General features: G+C 36.6%; 2 protein-coding genes across 3 annotated transcripts in view; both read right to left on the bottom strand.

The window, feature by feature from the left end:
• Positions 1 to 20957, bottom strand: part of LOC306848858 (clathrin heavy chain 1-like) — a 58943-nt gene extending 37986 nt beyond the window's left edge. The window contains exons 1-2 of one of the 2 annotated variants that reach the window (XM_079383611.1): positions 20762 to 20957; positions 2582 to 2789 (exon numbers count right to left, since the gene is read on the bottom strand). In XM_079383611.1, the coding sequence (XP_079239737.1) occupies positions 2582 to 2789; positions 20762 to 20803 (250 nt within the window). In that variant the 5' untranslated portion in view covers positions 20804 to 20957. The remainder of the gene's footprint in view (positions 1 to 2581; positions 2790 to 20761) is intronic. The other variant, XM_079383610.1, reaches the window with a different exon arrangement.
• The window catches only part of LOC306849892 (uncharacterized protein), a gene marked incomplete at its 5' end in the record, with an annotated part of 704045 nt that overhangs the window by 44403 nt on the left and 637941 nt on the right, over positions 1 to 21701 (bottom strand). The window lies entirely within an intron of this gene.

Raw genomic sequence — 21701 nt, 5'->3', positions numbered from 1 at the left:
TTTACTTCCTCAAATGCATGATTCACCTCGAATGTCTTTAACAAGTTACAATGTGATCAAATTAAAACACTTACTGAAAATTTATTAAATTATAAAAATGTAAAATGTTATTTTACTACATTAAAAAGATAAATAAATGTAAAATAAAACACTTTCTAAAAATGAACCAAAAATGTAAAAAACTTAAATAAATAAGGTAAATATATAAATAATTAAAAATAAAACTTAAATTAAATCATTAAATTTAAAGTTTAAAAATATTTTTGTTGTTAAACAGTTTTTCATTTTACATTTTGATTTAATTAATTTTTAGTAAGTGTTCATTAATTTTGATTAATTAAAAAGTTAATAAAAATGCATAATAAATAAGCAAAATATTATCAAAAAAAAAAAAAAAATCCAAATAAATAAATAAATAAAATATATATATATATATATATATATATACACACTCACTGGCCACTTTATTAGGTACACTTAACTAGTACTGGGTTGGACCCACTTTTGCCTTCAGAGCTGCCTTAATTCTTTGTGGCATAGATTCAACAAGGTGTTGGAAACATTCCTCAGAGATTTTGGTCCATATTGACATGATAGCATCACGCAGTTGCTGCAGATTTGTCGGCTGCACATCCATGATGCGAATCTCCCGTTCCACCACATCCCAAAGGTGCTCTATTGGATTGAGATCTGGTGACTGTGGAGGTCATTTGAGTAAAGTGAACTCATTGTCATGTTCAAGAAACCAGTCTGAGATGATTTGAGCTTTGTGACATGGTGCATTATCCTGCTGTAAGTAGCCATCAGAAGATTGGTACACTGTAGTCATAAAGGGATGGACATGGTCAGCAACAATACTCCGGTAGGCTGTGGCGTTTAAACAATGCTCAATTGGTACTAATGGGCCCAAAGTGTGCCAAGAAAATATCCCCCACACCATTACACCCCCACCACCAGCCTGAACCGTTGAGACAAGGCAGGATGGATCCATGCTTTCATGTTCTTTACGCCAAATTCTGACCCTACCATCTGAATGTCGCAGCAGAAATCGAGACTCATCAGACCAGGCAACGTTTTTCCAATCTTCTGTTGTCCAATTTTGGTGAACCTGTGTGAATTGTAGCCTCCGTTTCCTGTTGTTAGCTGACAGGAGCGGCACCCGGTGTGGTTTTCTGCTGCTGTAGCCCATCTGCTTCAGGGTTCGACGTGTTGTGTGTTCAGAGATGGTATGCTGCATACCTTGGTTGTAACGAGTGCTTATTTGAGTTACTGTTGCCTTTCATTTCTAATCAGTCTACTCATTCTCCTCTGGCCTCTGACATCAGCAAGGCATTTTTTGTCCACACAACTGCCGCTCACTGGATATTTTCTCTTTTTCGGACCATTCTCTGTAAACCCTAGAGATGGTTGTGCGTGAAAATCCCAGTAGATCAGCAGTTTTTGAAATACTCAGACCAGCCCGTCTGGCACCAACAACCATTCCATGTTCAAAGTCACTTAAATCCCCTTTCTTCCCCATTCTGATGCTCGGTTTAAATTTCAGCAAGTCGTCTTCACCACATCTAGATGCCTAAATGCATTTAGTCGCTGCCATGTGATTGGCTGATTAGCAATTTGTGTTACCAAGCAATTGAACAGGTGTACCTAATAAAGTGGCTGGTGAGTGTATAATATATATATATTAATAAATAATTGAAAATAAAACACTTACTGAAAATTAAGTTACAAAAATGTAAAAATTTAAATAAAATCATTAAATCATGAAATAAAATTTTCTAAAAATTAAAGCATAAAAATTCAAATAAATAATTAATAAAATAAATCCAAATAAAATCTACTACCACACCCCAACTGAAAAATTTCCATAAAAGGAGGATTTGCAAGGTTTAGCTCAATTTTGTCACCAAAATAAGGCTAAGAAAGTACAAATACACACAGCGCTCATGCATATGTGAGGAATCACAGTCAATCGGCCTTCAGTCAATGGGACACAGACGTTTACACACATGTGAGACGTTATATATGAGACCCTGGAGCACAAAGGCAGTCATGAGTAACACAGGTATATTTGTAGCAATAGCCAACAATACACTGTATGGGTCAAAATTATACATTTCTCTTTATGCCAAAAATCATTAGGATATTAAGTAAAGATCATGTTCCATGAAGATATTTTGTAAATTTCCTACCATAAATATATCAAAACTTAATTTTTGATCAGTAATATGCATTGCTAAGAACTTCATTTGGACAACTTTAAAGGTGATTTTCTCAATATTTAGATTTTTTTGCACCCTCAGATTCCAGATTTTCAAATAGTTGTATCTCAAACAAAATTGACCCTCATGACTGGTTTTGTGGTCCTGAGTCACATATGAATGTGTGCTGTCAATGATCAGAGCATAATGACTGACAGGCATCATTCCAGAACGACGGAAAAACTCACCATCTTCAACAAGAGCAGAGCAAGAGCGAGAGCGGTTTAGTGGTTAGAGCGAGAGTTAAGATTTCTGAGAAGCATATCAGAGAACAGCAACACAATGAAGCGTGTCAGACTGATTTGATCTGATTTGATGGGCACCTTTCAGAGCGATGACTTTGCTGGCCGGGTTCATGATGGCGCTGTCTGCCGTGATCGGCCGGCGGATCGGGTTGCTTGGGTCGCTCAGGTCCACGATCACCACCTGGTTCTGCTCGCCCACCTTCTCTCGGATGCAGATGAAGCGGTCCGACTCCATGGTCAGGCAGCTGAAGCCGATGCTGGCCGGACTCAATCCCAGCGTCTGCAGCTAGAGAGAGACAGGGACAGCACTCAGAAACACACCACAGAACTCCACCTGTCCTTACTAGCTGATCCAGCAACACCCATGCAATCTTTGACTTATGATCCTTTTATGACTTTTAAATAATTATTAATTGACATATAAAAATTTAAAAAGTAACATTGAGATTAATAAAAAGACTCTTCTAAAAATGAATAATAAAAATAAAAATAATACTTTTAATATTAAAATAAGCAAAAAACTTACATTAAATCAGGGTAAAATTAATGTTTAAATTATTAAAAATAAACAACCAAATTAAAACAGAAAATTTAACAAAAAAATCATAAAATGTAAAATTAAAAATAAATGTTTTTATTTTAAAATGTATTTTAATTTTTTTTAATATTTTATAATTAAATTTTTAGTAAGCATCTCATTTTGATGAATTGTAAAATGTTCTATTTAAAAATTAAATCATAGAAATGCTCAATTAATATAACACTTAAAAAAAATCTAAAACAACAATTAAATCAAAAAATGTAAAATAAAATTAATAATTCAAAAATAAAAATAATCTAAATTAAACAATTACAAAAAATTTATAAATCACTAATGAAACTATGAAAATGAAAATAATTAAAACCTAAAAATGCAACATTAATATTTAAAAAAAATTAAATAAAAATAAAACCTAAATCTTAAAACAAAATTAAACACTAAAAATCTATTAAATAACAAAATGTTAAACTAAAATGAAAGGGGTCATCGGATGCCCATTTTCCACAAGTTGATATGATTCTTTAGGGTCTTAATGAAAAGTCTATATCATACTTTGGCCGTTTTTAGTCCACATTGCTTTAAATGCTAATGAGCTCTGCTGACCCCGCCCCTCTCTTCCGTGGAGCGACGAGCAGACCATAGATATGTGTAGGTCCTATTCGACCGCTCCAAATACATTGCCATCTCACATTCACCATAATAATCAATGAATATTCAAAGATATACAAGCGTATAACTTACTGTTGTAGATGAACACAGTCAATGCACTCAAAGATTCGCAGACCGTGGTGGATGGCTTATGTCTCGCGGCTAGGGCTGCAACGATTCCTCGAGTAACTCGAGTAACTCGATTACAAAAAAATATCGAGGCAAATTCCTCTGCCTCGAAGCCTCTTTTAAATAATTTTAAAGCTCACATCACGTTCTTTCGCAATTATTATTTTTTGTATGACACAACGCGCTTACGTCACCCAAAAAGCGGAAGGAGACGCAAGTCGTTAGTGGTGTTTTGATTTGAGAGCGCGGGCAGCAAAATGGAAGATGGGAGCGGTAACAGTGAGCAAAGAGAAGACTCAAACAAGAGAAAACGACAGAATGTCCAAGGTTTGGGATCATTTCAAATTGAAAAGTAAAGAGAACGCCGTGGTGTGTGTATATTGCAAGATCGAGCTAGCATACCACAACAGCACGTCGTCCATGCTACAGCATCTAAACAGAAAGCATCCACTCTACTCAAAGACCGGAGGACCGTCACCCGAGACAACGTAATAAATTCAATGTAGCGTTAAATCAATGTGATTGCTAGTCGAGAGGAAGGCTGTTAAATAATGTACGTTAATTATGTAAGGGATAAACCACAACGGCCAGTGCAATTTAATGAAAATATACCGCACGACGTTGTGATGTGTGATGCGGTCACGACGTGCCGTGGAGGTGTGGTATATTTTCATAGAATTGCACTGGCCGTCATGGTTTATCCCTTACATAATAAACGTACATTATTTAACAGCTGTGGTATAAGGCAACTAACCAATGGAAACAATTTACTGTCAAAAAAGTTGTGAATGGCTTTTACGATGAAACATACTATATACTTTCAGGGCTAGATTACAGCATGACCCATACACAAAATAAATATATTTGAAATATGTTTTCACAATATATCTGAAATATATTTTTTGGAATATATGCAAATATTCGAAATTGGCCCAATAAATATATTTTAGTTATATTTCAGAATATATTTCAAAATGATAAATATAAGTGAACAACAATGCAAATATATTTCAGATATATTGTGAAAACATATTTCTTTTGTGTATGGGGAAACCTGTTGTGCATTTTAATAAGCTAAATTGCTTTTCCTCTTTTTCTCCCTCTCAGCACTTCACAACGGAGTATGGACAGCTTTGTTCGCCCAGCTCAGTCATGCACTGTTCAAATGTTGAAGTTTGAATAAATATTTTTTTTTTTTGAGAAATAAAAGCCAAATGCTTGATCATTTTACAGCCACATCATTTTCGTTATGCATTATTTGTTTTGGTTGTTTAAAAACACAAAAAAAGTTTTTATCCGATTACTCGATTAATCGATCGATTAAGTGCTGGATTAATCGATTACAAAAAGAATCGATAGCTGCAGCCCTACTCGCGGCCCATAAAAACAGACGATGATGAGGTATCTAGGTATATATATATCTATGGAGCATACTAAACTTCAGCTGCGAAACTGGCTAACTAACACATTATTAGGAATGGCGATTTGCAAAGGTTCATAAAAACCCTTATACTCACTTCTTCTGTAGCTAAAGCTGGATCACGAATGATTCAGGCGAACATAGATGCATTTATGTAGATCGGGGATCGGCGCATTCCCTTCAAAATGAAAGTAACGTTAATCTTCTGTGTCTTCAGCGGCTCAGATGTCAGGAGTAACTGACGACTGCTATATTCATTATGACATCCAACAACTAAACACTTCAATCTCTTAATCTGAGACATCTCGTCTTCCCCTGCAGCGGAGGCAGACAGCTCTCAGCTCACTCAGGGCGGGTCTAAGGTAAGATGGCTTGTCAATCAACTCTTGTGGGAGGGGCCCTAGGGGTGGGCGATATAGCCTCAAAATTATATCACTATACAAAAAATTATGGAACAACATTTTATTGCTGATTGCAGCTGGCAGGCAGCAGCATTTATTAGTGCAAACACAATGAAGGACATTTTCCATCCTTTTCCAATGAGCTACTGTCATTGATGACAGATACCTAATTCGAAGTGTTGTCATAAGGTGGCAGAAGCAGCATTATAGTGCAATAGTAGTGAACAGTGTTGGGCAAGTTACTTTAAAAAAAGTAATTAGTTATAGTTACTAGTTACTTCTCACAAATAGTAACTGAGTTAGTAACTGCGTTACATCATTATAAAAGTAACCAATTACCAAGGAAAGTAACTATTGAATTATTTAAAATATGTTGAATAACTAATTTTGGCTGCCAAACAATCAGTGCATCCCTAGAAAATACGTCTTCGCGTCCCTATATCATTGATATCGCGATATGACACTTTTTTTATCATGAAAAAATGTATTAACGTGGACGGTATGATATGACACACTCCTAGCTCTCGCAGTACTTTGATGTCACATATTCTGCACAGCGCCGCTTCAAGTCAAACACGCTTATTATAACTGAAATATTAACTTGAAAACTCAGGGGTACTTCAAGTAAATATTTCAGCTCGAAGAGGTTCAGCTGACCAAAAAAAATATTTGCCAATTCCTGCAATAAAGCATCGAGCGATAAAACATCTCTGATGTTAACCAATAGTTTCTGCTCTAAGCAGCTGTGGACAAGATATTTTGACATTATCTTTGATATTTTCTTCATAGTGAACTCACTGGTCTAAACTGTCAGCACAGCCATATATGAAACACTAAACATGTCTGGATCACAGACAGGGGGAAAGCTCACGTTCTTCAGGGCTCAGGAATTTCACTGAATGATTCACTGCTGAAAAACACGGGCGTAACGTAAACTTGCTGTCCGTCTGATCGGAACACATGCTTATGCAAGGACTGGAGATACTGTAGAGCAGCCTACGGCCAACACACACACTCACTGAGTCAGAGGAAATAGAGCCACAACTCTTTCCTCCCTTTCCTTGTCTCAGCAACTCCCTCAAAGACACACACACAGATAGAGGAGTGAGTCTGTGTTTCGTTCTCTAATGAACATCTTCACAAAACCTGATGATTGGTCTCTAGATATGGCTCGGGTCTCTCCGTCTGGATAAGATCCTGAGATTGAACAAGAAATGCATGCTTTTAAATCAAAACCAATGTTTCACTGCAAATTAGGTCACATTTTGAAAAAGCAACACGCGTCCTTTACGTACAGGCCAAAACACACTAAGTAAAGTGCACTACTGTCAGCTTTAAAAATGTAAATATGTTTAAAATATTTTAAATACTATAGAGCAACTATAGACCAATATCAAATCTTCCTTTTTTCAATAAAAGGTCGTTTTTAATCAGCTGAACAAATACCTGAACTCAATCCTGGACAATTTTCAATCTGGTTTCCGAGCGCATCACAGCACAGAGACAGCACTCATTAAGATAATAAATGATATTCGCTTCAATTCTGATTCTGGCAAAATATCAGTGCTGGTACTACTAGATCTTAGTGCTGCGTTTGACACTGTCGATCATAACATACTTCTAGAGAGACTGGAAAACTGGGTCGGGCTTTCTGGGATGGTACTCAAATGGTTCAGGTCATACTTAGAAGGGAGAGGTTATTATGTGAGTATAGGAGAGCATAAGTCTAAGTGGACGGCCATGACATGTGGAGTCCCACAAGGCTCAATTCTTGCACCGCTCTTGTTTAGCCTGTATATGCTCCCACTAAGTCAAATAATGAGAAAGAACCAAATTGCCTATCACAGCTATACTGATGATACCCAGATTTACCTAGCCTTATCTCCAAATTACTACAGCCCCATTGACTCCCTCTGCCAATGCATTGATGAAATTAACAGTTAGATGTGCCAAAACATTCTTCAGTTAAACAAGGAGTCATTGCATTTGGAAACAAAGATGAAGTTCTCAAGGTGAATGCATACCTTGACTCTAGGGGTCAAACAACTAAAAATCAAGTCAGAAATCTTGGGGTGATTCTGGAGACAGACCTTGGTTTCAGTAGTCATGTCAAAGCAGTAACTAAATCAGCATACTATCATCTCAAAAATATTGCAAGCAATTAGATGTTTTGTTTCCAGTCAAGACTTGGAGAAACTTGTTCATGCCTTTATCACCAGCAGGGTGGATTACTGTAATGGTCTCCTCACCGGCCTTCCCAAGAAGACCATTAGACAGCTGCAGCTCATCCAGAACACTGCTGCCAGGATTCTGACTAGAACCAGAAAATCTGAGCATATCACACCAGTCCTCAGGTCCTTACACTGGCTTCCAGTTACATTTAGGATTGATTTCAAAATACTTTTACTCATTTATAAATCACTCAATGGCCCAGGACCTAAATATATTGCTGATATGCTCACTGAATATAAACCAAACAGACCACTCAGATCATTAGGATCGAGTCAGTTAGAAATACCAAGGGTTCACACAAAACAAGGGGAGTCTGCTTTTAGCTATTATGCCGTTTAAATCCAGACTCAAAACTCATCTGTTTAGCTGCGCATTTGTTGAATGAGCACTGTGCTACATCTGAACTGTTTGCAATCCAATTTCTTTTATCATTTTAAAAGTTTTTGATTATTTTTATGATTATTTTCCTTTTTTTTATGTAAAGAAATGCTGTGAAGGTAAAGAGAATGTGACCTCTGAGTTCTGTTTGTTTGGTTTATGATGGTCAAAGTAAGTAGGGGGTGAAGTTATGGAATAGTTAGGTGTTTTGGAAGGATTTTTCACTAAGCGAGGAAGAGTTTGAACAAAGCTTGACAAATTCCTTGATTTTGTTGTTGTGATTATTATTATTTTTTAAATGATTATTTTACTTCCTTTCATGTAAAGCACTTTGAATTACCATTGTGTATAAAATATGCTATATAAATAAACTTGCCTTGCCTAAAATGTCAAATTAAAATTATTTAAAAAATGCAATCAGAAAAAAACACTTGCTAAAAAATAAATTATACAAATTCTAAATAAAGGACCAGTAGCTTTACCTTATATGTTAGCTTTAGTACTTCAACTTACTATTTTTCATGTACTACTTGTATAAGTTTTTCATATACTACTTACTTTGTTTCAGATATACTGATCCTTGTCTTTTAACAATAACTGCATGCTTAAAATTAAAAACAATGTTTTATGTTTTTTTGCTGCAAATGAATACATATTTTTAAACAACCAACACACGAGTCATTTGTTTTTTACAGGCCAACATTTTCAAATGAAGAGCACCATTGTCAGCTCGAAAATTTAAATATCTGTCTGTTTCTGATATAATTCAAATACACCTAAACTGATGAATTAATGCAAAGACGATGAGGAAAGCAGGCGCTTTAGAAACGTTACGTGACGGGACTCATTTGAATGAAGCCTGCAATTTACAGTTTTATACTTTCAAGTAAAATGAAAATGGTTATAAAATATGAAAAATATATATACTAACACACTCACATAGTCAACATTACCAACAGCAATGACCAACAATGATTGTAACCTAAGAAGCTAAAACAAGAGAAGTTTTAATAAAATTAAAAAAAGGTATATATAATTAAAAAAATTAAAAATCATCAAAATAAAACGTACTAAAAATGAATGAAATAATACAATTATTTTAAAATACAAATAATCCAAATAAAACCACTTGCTGAAAATTAAATGCAAATGTAAACATTCAAATAAATTAAAAAGACAATTAAAATAAGACTAAATATTAATTAAATAAAAATAAATTTAAAATAAAAAAACATTCAAAATAAAAAAAAACTTGCTAGAAATTAATTAAATCATAAAAACGTTCATTTAAAAAAAAAAAAAACAATGTAAAAAAAATAAAAATAAATAAGAGACGTTTTAGGAGTGTGCTTGTTTTGCTAAACTTGTAAGGTCCAAAATGACATTATTAGTGAAAATTCTCCTCACCAATGCAGAGAAGCCTGTCGAACAGTGACTTCAGTATTTATAAAGACTAAATTAGGTGTGGCTTTAATCAGACAGGTTTGACTGAAGGGTTAGACGCTTACATTATTGTATACAGCAGCATCAGATCTGCATGAGAAGCACTGCATCTATGAGACGTCCTCACTAAAGTCCCACAGGACACAGTGGGGCAGAAAGCTCCAGATGTCCAGTCACACACACACACACACACACACACACACACTCACACACACACACACACACACACTCACACACACACACACACACACACACACGAGGAGGAGGAGATAAACTCATTTCCGATGGGCTCGTCTATGATGATGATGATGATGATGATCCGTCTCAGGGCAGAATGAGATGAAGCAGACTTCTGCTTACTCATCTCTTACTGGAAGACATTGAATTCATTTTGGATAAAAGTGTTTGCCAAATGCATGAATGTAAAGTTAAACATTTGATAATCACGGGAAAATAAAAACCATGACTTGTGTTACTAGTGCAATGCGCTAAAATGGAAAGATCATTATTACATAATTTATTATTAATTATATTAGCATTCTCATTTCAGAGTAATTAAAAATTTAAAAATATTAACTTTTATCAAACTATCCGCCTTCAAAAATATCAAATATTTTTTTTTGTTAATTGAAATAATATTGAAATAAAACAAATATTCAAGGGCATATGTTTGATTTTGGCATTGGCGGGGACATAACGGCAGAAAACAGACATTTAATTGTTTGATCAAAATTATTGCTAAGGACAATTTAGTAGTCGCTGAATATTGGTAGGGGCATGCATAGCGTCTCCTAGCAAGCGACGTCTGATTCACCTTAAATATGAAGAGGTCAAGCAACAGATTAATGAGTTCATCCAAATCTCACAAAAAGCTTGATGTGGTTATAATATATACGTTTTTAATGCTCATCTCATTTTGTAAGTGACTTTTCTTTCTGTTTTAAAGATGTTTTCTTTGGATTGTTTGATTACTCAAAAGAGAATATAAGAAAATATAACTTAATTTGGGTTTCCTGCTAGCTAAATTTCACAAACAAAAATCTGGCATCTTTTCTTTATTCAAAGATCTAAAGTTAATCCTAAATCAGTGAAAACTGTAAAAAATAACATGGTTACTACACACTTTTACTACAGTAAAAATTTGCCATAGAATGCATTGATACAATATGTTAAATTGTTCTCTGATATCAATGAAGGTATGTGGCTTAGGTAAGGGCAGAAATTCTCCAGAAACGGTTTACATGTGCATTTACCACCCAACGATCTCTGCCTAGAATGAAATGGTCTGTTATTGATAGTTTTCAGTCACGTGACCGGCTCGAAGACTTGGAGGACATCCATAGAACTGCTGCACAAGCGTGTCAATTTTTCATCTGTTTCCCAGCCGCAAATATTTAGATTAGGGCTGCAACAACTAATCGATAAAATCGATTATTATCGATTATGAAAATCATCGACAACGATTCTCATTATCGATTAATCGGGTCTGCCCACAGTGCACGTCCAACTTCAGCTGGTTAGTCAAATTATGGCACTGAATAATGCATTTCTATGGACAAAATGCATCTAAAAATAGTGGAGGAAACAGAATGAGATTCTGCCGGAGAAGCACGTGATCCAAGCTGCCCAAAACATGATAATTCTTTATTTTAAGCTTTAAGTTAATGCATAAGAGTAATGGCTTGCCCTGTCAGGCGCTTTGACAGATGCGTGTGCGTCCTCAGCGCAAAAACGTTCAGTTTACGGTCATATCCTTATCTATAAATGCCACAAATTCACGCGAGCATATCCATTTTTGCATAAAGGTCCGTCCTGACAGTCTGTGTTAAGTTTAAAACACCGAATGAGCGCCGGCGCGGCGGGCGCGCGCACGCGCGTCAGACGGACAGAACACAGTAGAGAGGGAGACAATTAATAGGCTTTTCAGCGCAAACATATCCATTGTGCTGAATTATCTGTTGTTGAAAGTTAATTTAAGGTGTCTGAATATAAACATGAGACGCTCCATAACGGCCTTTTACAGGATAAAGAAATGACGAGGTGACTGTGATCAAAGTAGTTCCTGCAGAACATTACTCTTACCTGTTGGTTAACACTGAGTTTGTATTTTTATTCGTCTTTATTATTATCTTTATTATTTTAATTTTTAATAGAGGTTTAAACTATATTCAATTTTTACAATGTTTAACAAATTTATGTAAGTTTTTTAACAATGTGTTTATGTAAGGTTTGTGCCACTGCTGCTCTAAAGTAACAGTATTGGTGATAACCAAAATCATTTTTCGGCTTTCTGTACTGGTTAGTACTCCAATATGTGTAAGCTCTTTAGTAACAGTAGTAGGCTATTTTTAATGCTATAATATCATTATTGCTGTTATCTATGAAAGAAAACCAGAGCACTTTTTTTTTCTTGTATTTTTTATTTGAGTATTTTTTTTCGCGATACCCAATTGCAGTCAAAAAGTACATAAACAATACCAGCAAGAATGCAAGCTGTTATGAGGCCATTTTTTATTATTATGTCTAATAAATGACAATAACATTTTTAAATTTAAACAAATTTTTGACAAATTTCTAAAATATGTTTTCTCTTTATTATGCTAAGTGGTCTAATAAATTAAGCACTGTATGTTTTCATAGCATTCAGTTGTCACGTTTGTTTGAAGGACATTGGGCAGAATGTGGAATAGTGTTTTTTTTTTGTCAATATTTTTTAATCCGATTAATCGATTAATCGAAAGAATAATCGGCCAACTAATCGATTATCAAAATAATCATTAGTTGCAGCCCTAATTTAGATCACCTCTCAAAAGAATAAAACAAAGGTATTTCTGAACAAAATGCAAGTTTTGGCCATTTGCAATTCATATTAAGCATCCACGGCAATATTTCAATCATAAACAGTGCGAAAAAACATTGTAAAAACACTTAAAGTGCCTTAATATATAACAGTAATATTAAAAGATCAAATTCAGTAGTCACCCCATTAATGACGTATAGTTTACACAGGCAAGCAGATGAGGCCGGGAACACTGAACGCAATTCGCTTAACGATTCAGTGTTTTCCTTCTAATGGTTTTCTATGGGAAGCCATTTAATGTGAAACTTTGCACATTGTGTTTATATTATTGCTTCATCTTCTTGCCTGTACAAAATATACATCATCAATAAGGTGTTTACTGAATCTCACCTTTTAATATCTGCATTTTATTACATTATTACTTGATGAAATCTGCGTAAAAATAGCTGGAGGTCAGTGGAGCAAAGCTTAGTTTTGCCCTGCAGGTGGGCGTTCCTATGAGGGTGTGACGTCACGTGAAAACTATTAATTGGCTTATTTGGAAGGGTCATGAATAATAATGTTAAGTTCTGCTCTGATTGTCTGTTTCACAGTGCATCTCAATGTTAAGTTCTGCTCTGATTGGCTGTTTCGTTGTGTGGCTCAATGTTGAGCTCTGCTCTGATTGGCTGTTTCACAGTGCGTCTCAATGTTGAGCTCTGCTCTGATTGGCTGTTTCACAGTGCATCTCAATGTTAAGTTCTGCTCTGATTGGCTGTTTCGCTGTGCGGCTCAATGTTGAGCTCTGCTCTGATTGGCTGTTTCGTTGTGTGGCTCAATGTTGAGCTCTGCTCTGATTGGCTGTTTCACAGTGCGTCTCAATGTTGAGCTCTGCTCTGATTGTCTGTTTCACAGTGCATCTCAATGTTAAGTTCTGCTCTGATTGGCTGTTTCGTTGTGTGGCTCAATGTTGAGCTCTGCTCTGATTGGCTGTTTCACAGTGCGTCTCAATGTTGAGCTCTGCTCTGATTGGCTGTTTCACAGTGCATCTCAATGTTAAGTTCTGCTCTGATTGGCTGTTTCGCTGTGCGGCTCAATGTTGAGCTCTGCTCTGATTGGCTGTTTCGTTGTGTGGCTCAATGTTGAGCTCTGCTCTGATTGGCTGTTTCGTTGTGTGGCTCAATGTTGAGCTCTGCTCTGATTGGCTGTTTCACAGTGCGTCTCAATGTTAAGTTCTGCTCTGATTGGCTGTTTCGCTGTGCGGCTCAATGTTGAGCTCTGCTCTGATTGGCTGTTTCGTTGTGTGGCTCAATGTTGAGCTCTGCTCTGATTGGCTGTTTCACAGTGCGTCTCAATGTTAAGTTCTGCTCTGATTGGCTGTTTCGCTGTGCGGCTTAATGTTGAGCTCTGCTCTGATTGGCTGTTTCGTTGTGTGGCTCAATGTTGAGCTCTGCTCTGATTGGCTGTTTCACAGTGCGTCTCAATGTTGAGCTCTGCTCTGATTGGCTGTTTCACTGTGCGGCTCAATGTTGAGCTCTGCTCTGATTGGCTGTTTCGTTGTGTGGCTCAATGTTGAGCTCTGCTCTGATTGGCTGTTTCACAGTGCGTCTCAATGTTGAGCTCTGCTCTGATTGGCTGTTTCACTGTGCGGCTCAATGTTGAGCTCTGCTCTGATTGGCTGTTTCACTGTGCGGCTCATTTCAGTAGCTCACAGCAAGGAAACACAGGGAAGAAAATATATATTTCAATACTTTCTCTCGCAGTTATATCGTCGGGTAATTAAGGAGCCGCTATTAATATGTGGGGCACTGAAACTGCTTTCAAATGCACGATCGTTATTCACTTTCACTTTCGAGATTCACGATCGCACGAACTCTGTTTATATTATGGAGCTGCATATACTTCCCACATATTTTACAAGATCAGATGCTTGTCAGTGGTGCTCAGGATCTGTAAATCATTCACCATCATCCTCAGTCAGCTCTCCTTACTCTGTTTATGTGGTAAGTGAAATCTTATGTACTGTAATGTAACAGGCTACAGCTAGTAAGGAGCTAACCATGTCCCTTTAGTGGCTCGCGTTATTTTATTAGAACGCATTATTTGCTTTCTGTGCCTTTCTGAATACAGACACCAACCCATCCCTGCACTTCACATCCCCTGCACAGCCTGGAACATAACATTTATTTCCATGATCTGCCATTTTCGCTGTTGTCCTCGCTTGTTTCTTCACAATACCTGCAGAACTTCTGATAATTCGGCTGGCGGCTGACCTCGAACATGGGTGGGTATATGCAAATGTTGGGGGCGTAACTATTAGTGATCCCGACTGTTACATAACAGTCGGTATTATGATCTGATTCGCCTATTTTTTAGTGGTCTTTTTTATTCACGAGATTTACATAAGAAGGAGGAAACAATGGTGTTTGAGGCTCACTGTGTGTCATTTCCATGTACAGAACACTTATTATTCAACTATGCCAAGATAAATAGTTTTCCATTCTATGGCATGTTTAAGGGATTTGTATTTGTGTATTCTTTCTTTCTTTCTTTGTTCTGTTTTTATAGCCTAACTGTATTGCCTTAATAGTTTGATGTTTTGTACTGTTTAATAAAAAAAGAAATCTGAAAAAAAAAAAAAAGATTCCCGATATACGCTCAGAAGCCCCAATCTGAATCAGCTAACATCAGTGCTATGACCTATTTCAGATGTGGCTGAAATTACAACAACTGTGGTTACATACTAGGGATGGGCGATATCTTATCGTTTGCGATATACCGTTGAAAATTCTCCTCACGATAAAAATTTGTCTCCTCATGGTGCATTCACACCGGACGCGAATGAAGCGTTAAGCGCGAGTGATTTACATGTTAAGTCAATGCAAAGACGCGATTAGACATCCTGCGGTGCGATTCGCGCGAATGAGGCGGCGCGAATGACGCGATTCGCGCGAATGGCGCGGAGCGAATTGAGCGTTTCGAGCGTTTGACGCGCGGAACGCGAGATTCGCGCGAATGGCGCAAGTTGAAAAATCTGAACTTTGGCGGATATTTCGCGCCGCGCCAACCAATCAGGAGCTTGCTCTAGTAGTGACGTGATCAAGAGCGGAGGCAGAAATGAAATCAAAACAACAATAAAGGACATCGTATGTTTATCCACTACAGAGACATCAGAGCCAGCGGCAAATGTCAGAAGGACTAGCCGAGGTTATGCTCCTCTCTTCGGCATACATGAGCACGAGCTTCCGGTGATCGCCTGGAGCTCACGGCTCCGAAATCGGCAAAGCACATTTTCAAATAGGGGCTGTTTTTATAAATAAACCGCAGATTTGAGTTTTAAACAACTACATTCTCGGCTGAAATACACACGTCCAGTGTTTCCATAGCACATAAAGGTGATTTTATTTGCCAAATTCTATACATATGCTCTCTGTGGCAGTCATACCTGTGCGTCTGGCAGACGCCCCGCCCATGATGCGAATTCGCGTCTGTTGTGCAGTGAATTTCACGCGCGAATGAAGCGAATTTCACGCGCGAATGAAGCGAGTAAACCCAAAATGTTCAGGCGTTCAACTACGCGCGAATAGCGCGATTTATTCGCGCAAGTCGCGTCCGGTGTGAATGCACCATTACGATAATAACGATAAGTCTAGTTGATGACGTAGTTTTGTGCGCGCCCGATTTACTGTTCACGTGCGGAGTGAAAACAAGCATGGCGGAAGGCGGACGTGAGGCTGACAGTGCGTTCACACCGGACGCGACTTGCGCGAATAAATCGCGCTATTCGCGCGTAGTTGGACGCGTGAACATTTTGGGTTTACGCGCTTCATTCGCGCGTGAAATTCACTGCACAACAGACGCGAATTCGCGTCATGGGCGGGGCTTCTGCCAGGCGCACATGTATGACTGCCACAGAGAGCATATGTATAGAATTTCGCTCTAAACGCTCAATTCGCGCTGCGTCATTCGCGCGAATTGCGCGGCAGGATGTCTATTCGCGTCTTTGCATTGACTTAACATGTAAATCATTCGCGCTTAACGCTTCATTCGCGTCTGGTGGGAACGCACCATGAGGAGGAGCTTGTTGTTACGCGAGGAGCTACCTCCACAATTTGCTACTGGTTTGGTTACAGAAAATCAGATGAGGAGCAAACTACCGTAATATGCAAAGTGTACAGAAAAATGGTGGTTACAAAGAGTGGAAACACGTCCAATTTTAAATTGACATAAAAGATGCCATACTTTTAATAAAGTTAAATATGCAATTTCTGAGATATTACAATGAATTAATTTCTAAAATGTTATGATATGGAAAGCCTGAAACAGATCACAGCAGTATAGCCATACACAGGCTTTCAGTCATCAGCAACGTGGTAAACGTGTGCCAGTAGCCTATGCATATGATTTAATATGAAGCGTCCATAACGCATTATTATGGTTGATAAGAGCAATTAATGGAGATGAGCTGTTGATCATAATTAGCATGGCCATAAGTTGGCTGTGTACAGAAAGTTTCAAGTTAATTGCATTAATAATACTATATGAAATAAACTTAATCTTTAAAACTTAATCTATAATATATATATATATATATATATATATATATATCTCTATCTCTCTCTCTCTATCTATATATATATCTATATATCTATATATCTATATATATATATATATATATATATTATCGTCATTTGTATCGTTATCGCAATAAATACCTGAAATTATCGTGATAAATTTTTTAGGCCATATCGCCCATCCCTATTACATACACATATATTTAAATGTTTGATCAAAATGATAGCTAGGATCAATTTAGTAGTCACTGAATATTGGTAAGAGTAAGTGTCCCGACTAAATTCTACACCCTTGTAAATATTAGATGGAAAACTTAAACATATTGCTTTGGCAACTAACTGAAATAAGTTGAAGTTCTAAAACTACTAAAAACTGAAATAAATATAAATTAAAGTGAAATACAAATATTTTAAAAAATATTAATAAAACTGGCAAATGCACAATTAAATGACTAAAGTTTTAACTAAAATGAAAATTGAATATATATAAAAAAAATTCAAGTTAATTCAAAACATTATTAAATCCTATAATAGTATATAATAAATAAATCATTAAGATACTAATATAGTTAATTTTGTTATCTCATTTTGTTGTGGGTTTTTGTCATGTTTATAAGTTTTTTGTTTTAGTTTTTTCATTTTTATTATGTCTGTGCAGTTTTTAATTCATTTTTATTTCAGTTTTAGTTTTAAATATTTTAGTAGATCAATGAAAAGGATTAATTGTTTCCTTGCCAACAAGCTGAAATAAAATAAGTTTTTTTTTTTTTACTTATATTTAATTTGCTTATGTTTATTTTATTTCAAGTAACCCTAACCCTGTTATATGTGTGATAATTATTGCTATACGAATTAAATATTAGCACACACTGTTACAAAAACAATATTTTTTCATCTAAAATCAACTGATATTAAAGACAGGAAAGACTTTTTCATTCATATTCTGCTCAAAACACAATCATGCAAGCAATGAGTTCAACTAAAGATATTAATATTTTAATTTTGAGTGTGTGTAATAAAACTAGTCCTGTGTCAGTTTATGCTGATAAACATGTTTCCTCTTCCTGCTCGTAACTGCATTAGCCAAATCTCTACTGGGTTACAGTTTTACATCAGCAGCCAATCAGAGGACAGAGAAAAATGACACAGCAAAAAATAACCCTGTAAGCATGAGCAGCACAAGATATAGTATTTTAAATAATACAAATGTTAAAAATGTACTTTAAATAATGAAATAAATAAAAATAATCACTGAAATAAATCAAAAATCAAAATAAAACTTAAAAATAAAGATAAAACAAGTCACTTAATTCATATATATATATATAATAATTTAAATAATAATAATAAAAATATATCAAAAATGTAATTTGAATAATAAAACAAAGTAGTAATTTAAATAATAAAGAGCATTTATGTAAAATCTGGTGTTACAGATTAAATCATATGCTTTATAAGAAGTGATTTGTAAGACTAGTGAATCTGGATATATTTATATCTGTGTGTTTGTTCCTTTTCCAGTTCAACATATTTATAAGACATGAGCAGAATGAACTGTGTCTATTTATAAAAGCACACACACACACACACACACACAGTGCCATTCAGGATCAAACTGTATCAATATAGGCCTAATCCAGCTCTGAATGAACTCAAACTCAAACACACGTTCAAGACATAAAGCCGAGCTGCTAGAGGCCCAAAGTCCTGCCGGCTGCAGATTCTTGGCATTCTTTAACCGAACTGCACCGACTGAGCGTCCGACACCGGAATAACACGAGAGAGAGAGAATCAAAAGAGAACATGGAGGGACAGTATCTCAAGAGACACACTATGAAATTCCACATTTTTCAGTAAAGCAGCCGTACATCTAAATGAGACCGCAGCATCTGGTTTCAATCAGCTGCAGAGTGAATTCCAGATGCTTTCTGTGAACGACTAAGAAAACACGGCCTGTGGAAAGGTGAGGCTGGGACAGTCTGAGAGACGCTCACACGTCTCTGTCATGGAGAATAGTTTCAAAGGCGTGTAGAATGAAACTTCATTAGCGTTTGGCACTGAGGCCCTCGTCTCCAAAATAACACTGTCCCATTGTTTCCAATGGATCCACAGAATTCACACTTCAATGCAGGAGAGCAACTCTAACTCTAGTGAAGAAGAGTCCCGGTTTGCTGGAAAGACGAGTCATCTTATCTCACTCAAGCAGAAAACTAAAGGAATAGTTCATCCAAAAATGAAAATATACTCACCCTCAGGTCATCCAAGACGTAGATGAGTTTGTTTCTTCATCAGAGTAGAAGAAATGTAGCATTGCATTACTTGCTCAGCAATGGATGCTCTGCAGTGAATGGGTGCCGTCAGAATGAGAGTCCAAACAGCTGATAAAAACATCACACCACTCCAGTCCATCAGTTAACATCTTGAGAAGACAAAAGCTGCATCTTTATCAACATTAAGGTGGTTTTAACTTTAAACTATTGCTTCTGGCCCAAATATGAGTCTATAATCCATATTAATGCTTCCTCAGTGATCCACCCACATATTTGTTTAGAGCTGTTTTTGTTTATAATCTGTGCAGATTTCTCTCCTGATTCAGACCAGACAATTTTTTCACTGGAGGAAGTGTCATTATGGAAAGAGGGCTCATATTTAAGCAACAATTTGAAGTTAAAAACGTCTTCTTAATGCTGGATTTGTTTCATCTTTTGTCTTCTCAAGACATTAACTGATGGACTGGAGTGGTGTGGATTATTGTGATGTTTTTATCAGCTGTTTGGACTCTCATTCTGACGGCACCCATTCACTGCAGAGCATCCATTGATGAGCAAGTGATGTAATGCTGCATTTCTCCAAATCTGATGAAGAAACAATCTCATCCTAATCTTGAATAACCTGAGGGTGAGGACATTAAGCAAATATTCATATTTGGGTGAACTATTCCTGCAGACGGTGGTATCTGAAGTGTGTTTTTAAGCCACACATGACAGCACTGTGCTGAATGTTTTATCTGTGAGGAAGGAATACCGCATGTCTGGAGTTACTGACGGTGCATTTCCAAACCACAATTACAGACACAAGCTCATCTGACTAATGCAATACAGAGAGAAAAGAGACAATATTGTCAATTCGTCAGCCTTAAAAGACAAAACAAAAAGGTTCCAACAACAACTTACAAAAGAGCTTCAAAGCATTTAGACATTCAGAAGCTGCGAGATGTCATAAACCAATTTAAATGTGTAATATAGAGGCCTTGTTTACATAAATTACACCTATAACACAGTATTTCACTGCACATACACTACTGTACCTGCACACCGCATTATGAAGAGTCATTCAAATATTATTCATCGTCTCTAAAATTCGCTGCAGCAAACATGCATTTTTCACTACTGTAAGGTATTTTTTTGCAACTGTGTAACACAAAAAAGAAACATTCCACGATACAGTAACTGTAATAATTCAAATGTCATGCAACTATGTAACAATTTCTGACACGTCATGGAACGTTGTTACAATGTAACAATTCCTTTACCGTCATTCTTTTAAATTCCAGGCAACTGTGTAACATGTAACGCGACTCTATATTCTCTAACGTCACGTATGTATCAACTATGTAACTCTCGCACGAGGCCGCCGTTACACAGTTGCGTGTTTACGGTTTAACGGCGTCGAGCGGAAAGCCACGAATGTTGCGTGAGTCCGTGCGGTTTTACCTGCAGATGCTCCTGGAAGCGGATCGGTAAAATCTGCGCCATTCTCGCGGAGAGGAGAGGAGGAGGAGGAGGGGGGCGCAGATGAAGAGTTGTGTTTGTGTTCCGTTCCTCTGAGTTGTGTGTCCCGTTAGACGCGGTTATTCAGTGAATGCTCGTGAATCTCTCTGTGTCTCAGACTTCTTCTCTGAGCGCTGCAGGACTCCTCCGCGTGAGAAAGTAGACCCGCGCGCACGGATACGAGCCGGTGTTCTGGAGAGCCTCCTGTCCTGCGGCGCAGATGCTGTAAACACACTCTCACAGGAGCTCAGTGGGGTATGGAGCAGGGAAATGCGTGGGTTTACGGGTGAAGGGAGTGTGAGGGGGTCAGCTGTACCCTTCCGCTCGAGACGAGCATGTGACAGCAGGAACTCCCCCCTCCAGCCAGAAATACTGGGGGTCTATTTCTGCACACTCACTCAGAGCAGCAGCAACAACAACACTGCTGTTCTATCAGTCATACAGTATTATAGACAGTATTTTACATTTATTTTTTAAAATTTAATTATGACTGTTTTTGTTTTTTAAAAGTTTACTTAATTTTTATTTTATTTTATTAATTTTATTTTATTTGTATTCCATTTTTATTTCATTTCAGATAATAAGTACTTCAACTTAAACTAAACTGTAAAACATGACACAACTGACTGAAATTTTTAATGAAAGTATAACAAAGTTCTTTTTTTGTTATTTATTTTATTTAAATTACCAAATGCTTTTTTTTTTTTTTTTTAAATGTCTATTAAGTTTTTATTTCAGTTAATTTAAGTACTTCAACCTAAAAATAAAATATTAATTTGGCAGCAAACTGAAATATTTGAATAATTAATTGAAAGATTTTTTTTCTGAAAGATTTTTTATATTTTATGTTTCTGTTTAGTTTTATTATTTATTTACATTTTAG

This window comes from Barbus barbus (assembly GCF_936440315.1).
Source record: "Barbus barbus genome assembly, chromosome: 29".
Classification (NCBI taxonomy): domain Eukaryota; kingdom Metazoa; phylum Chordata; class Actinopteri; order Cypriniformes; family Cyprinidae; genus Barbus; species Barbus barbus.
The sequence above is the reverse complement of the archived record's forward strand: the minus strand, read 5'-3'. Positions and strand labels throughout refer to the sequence as shown.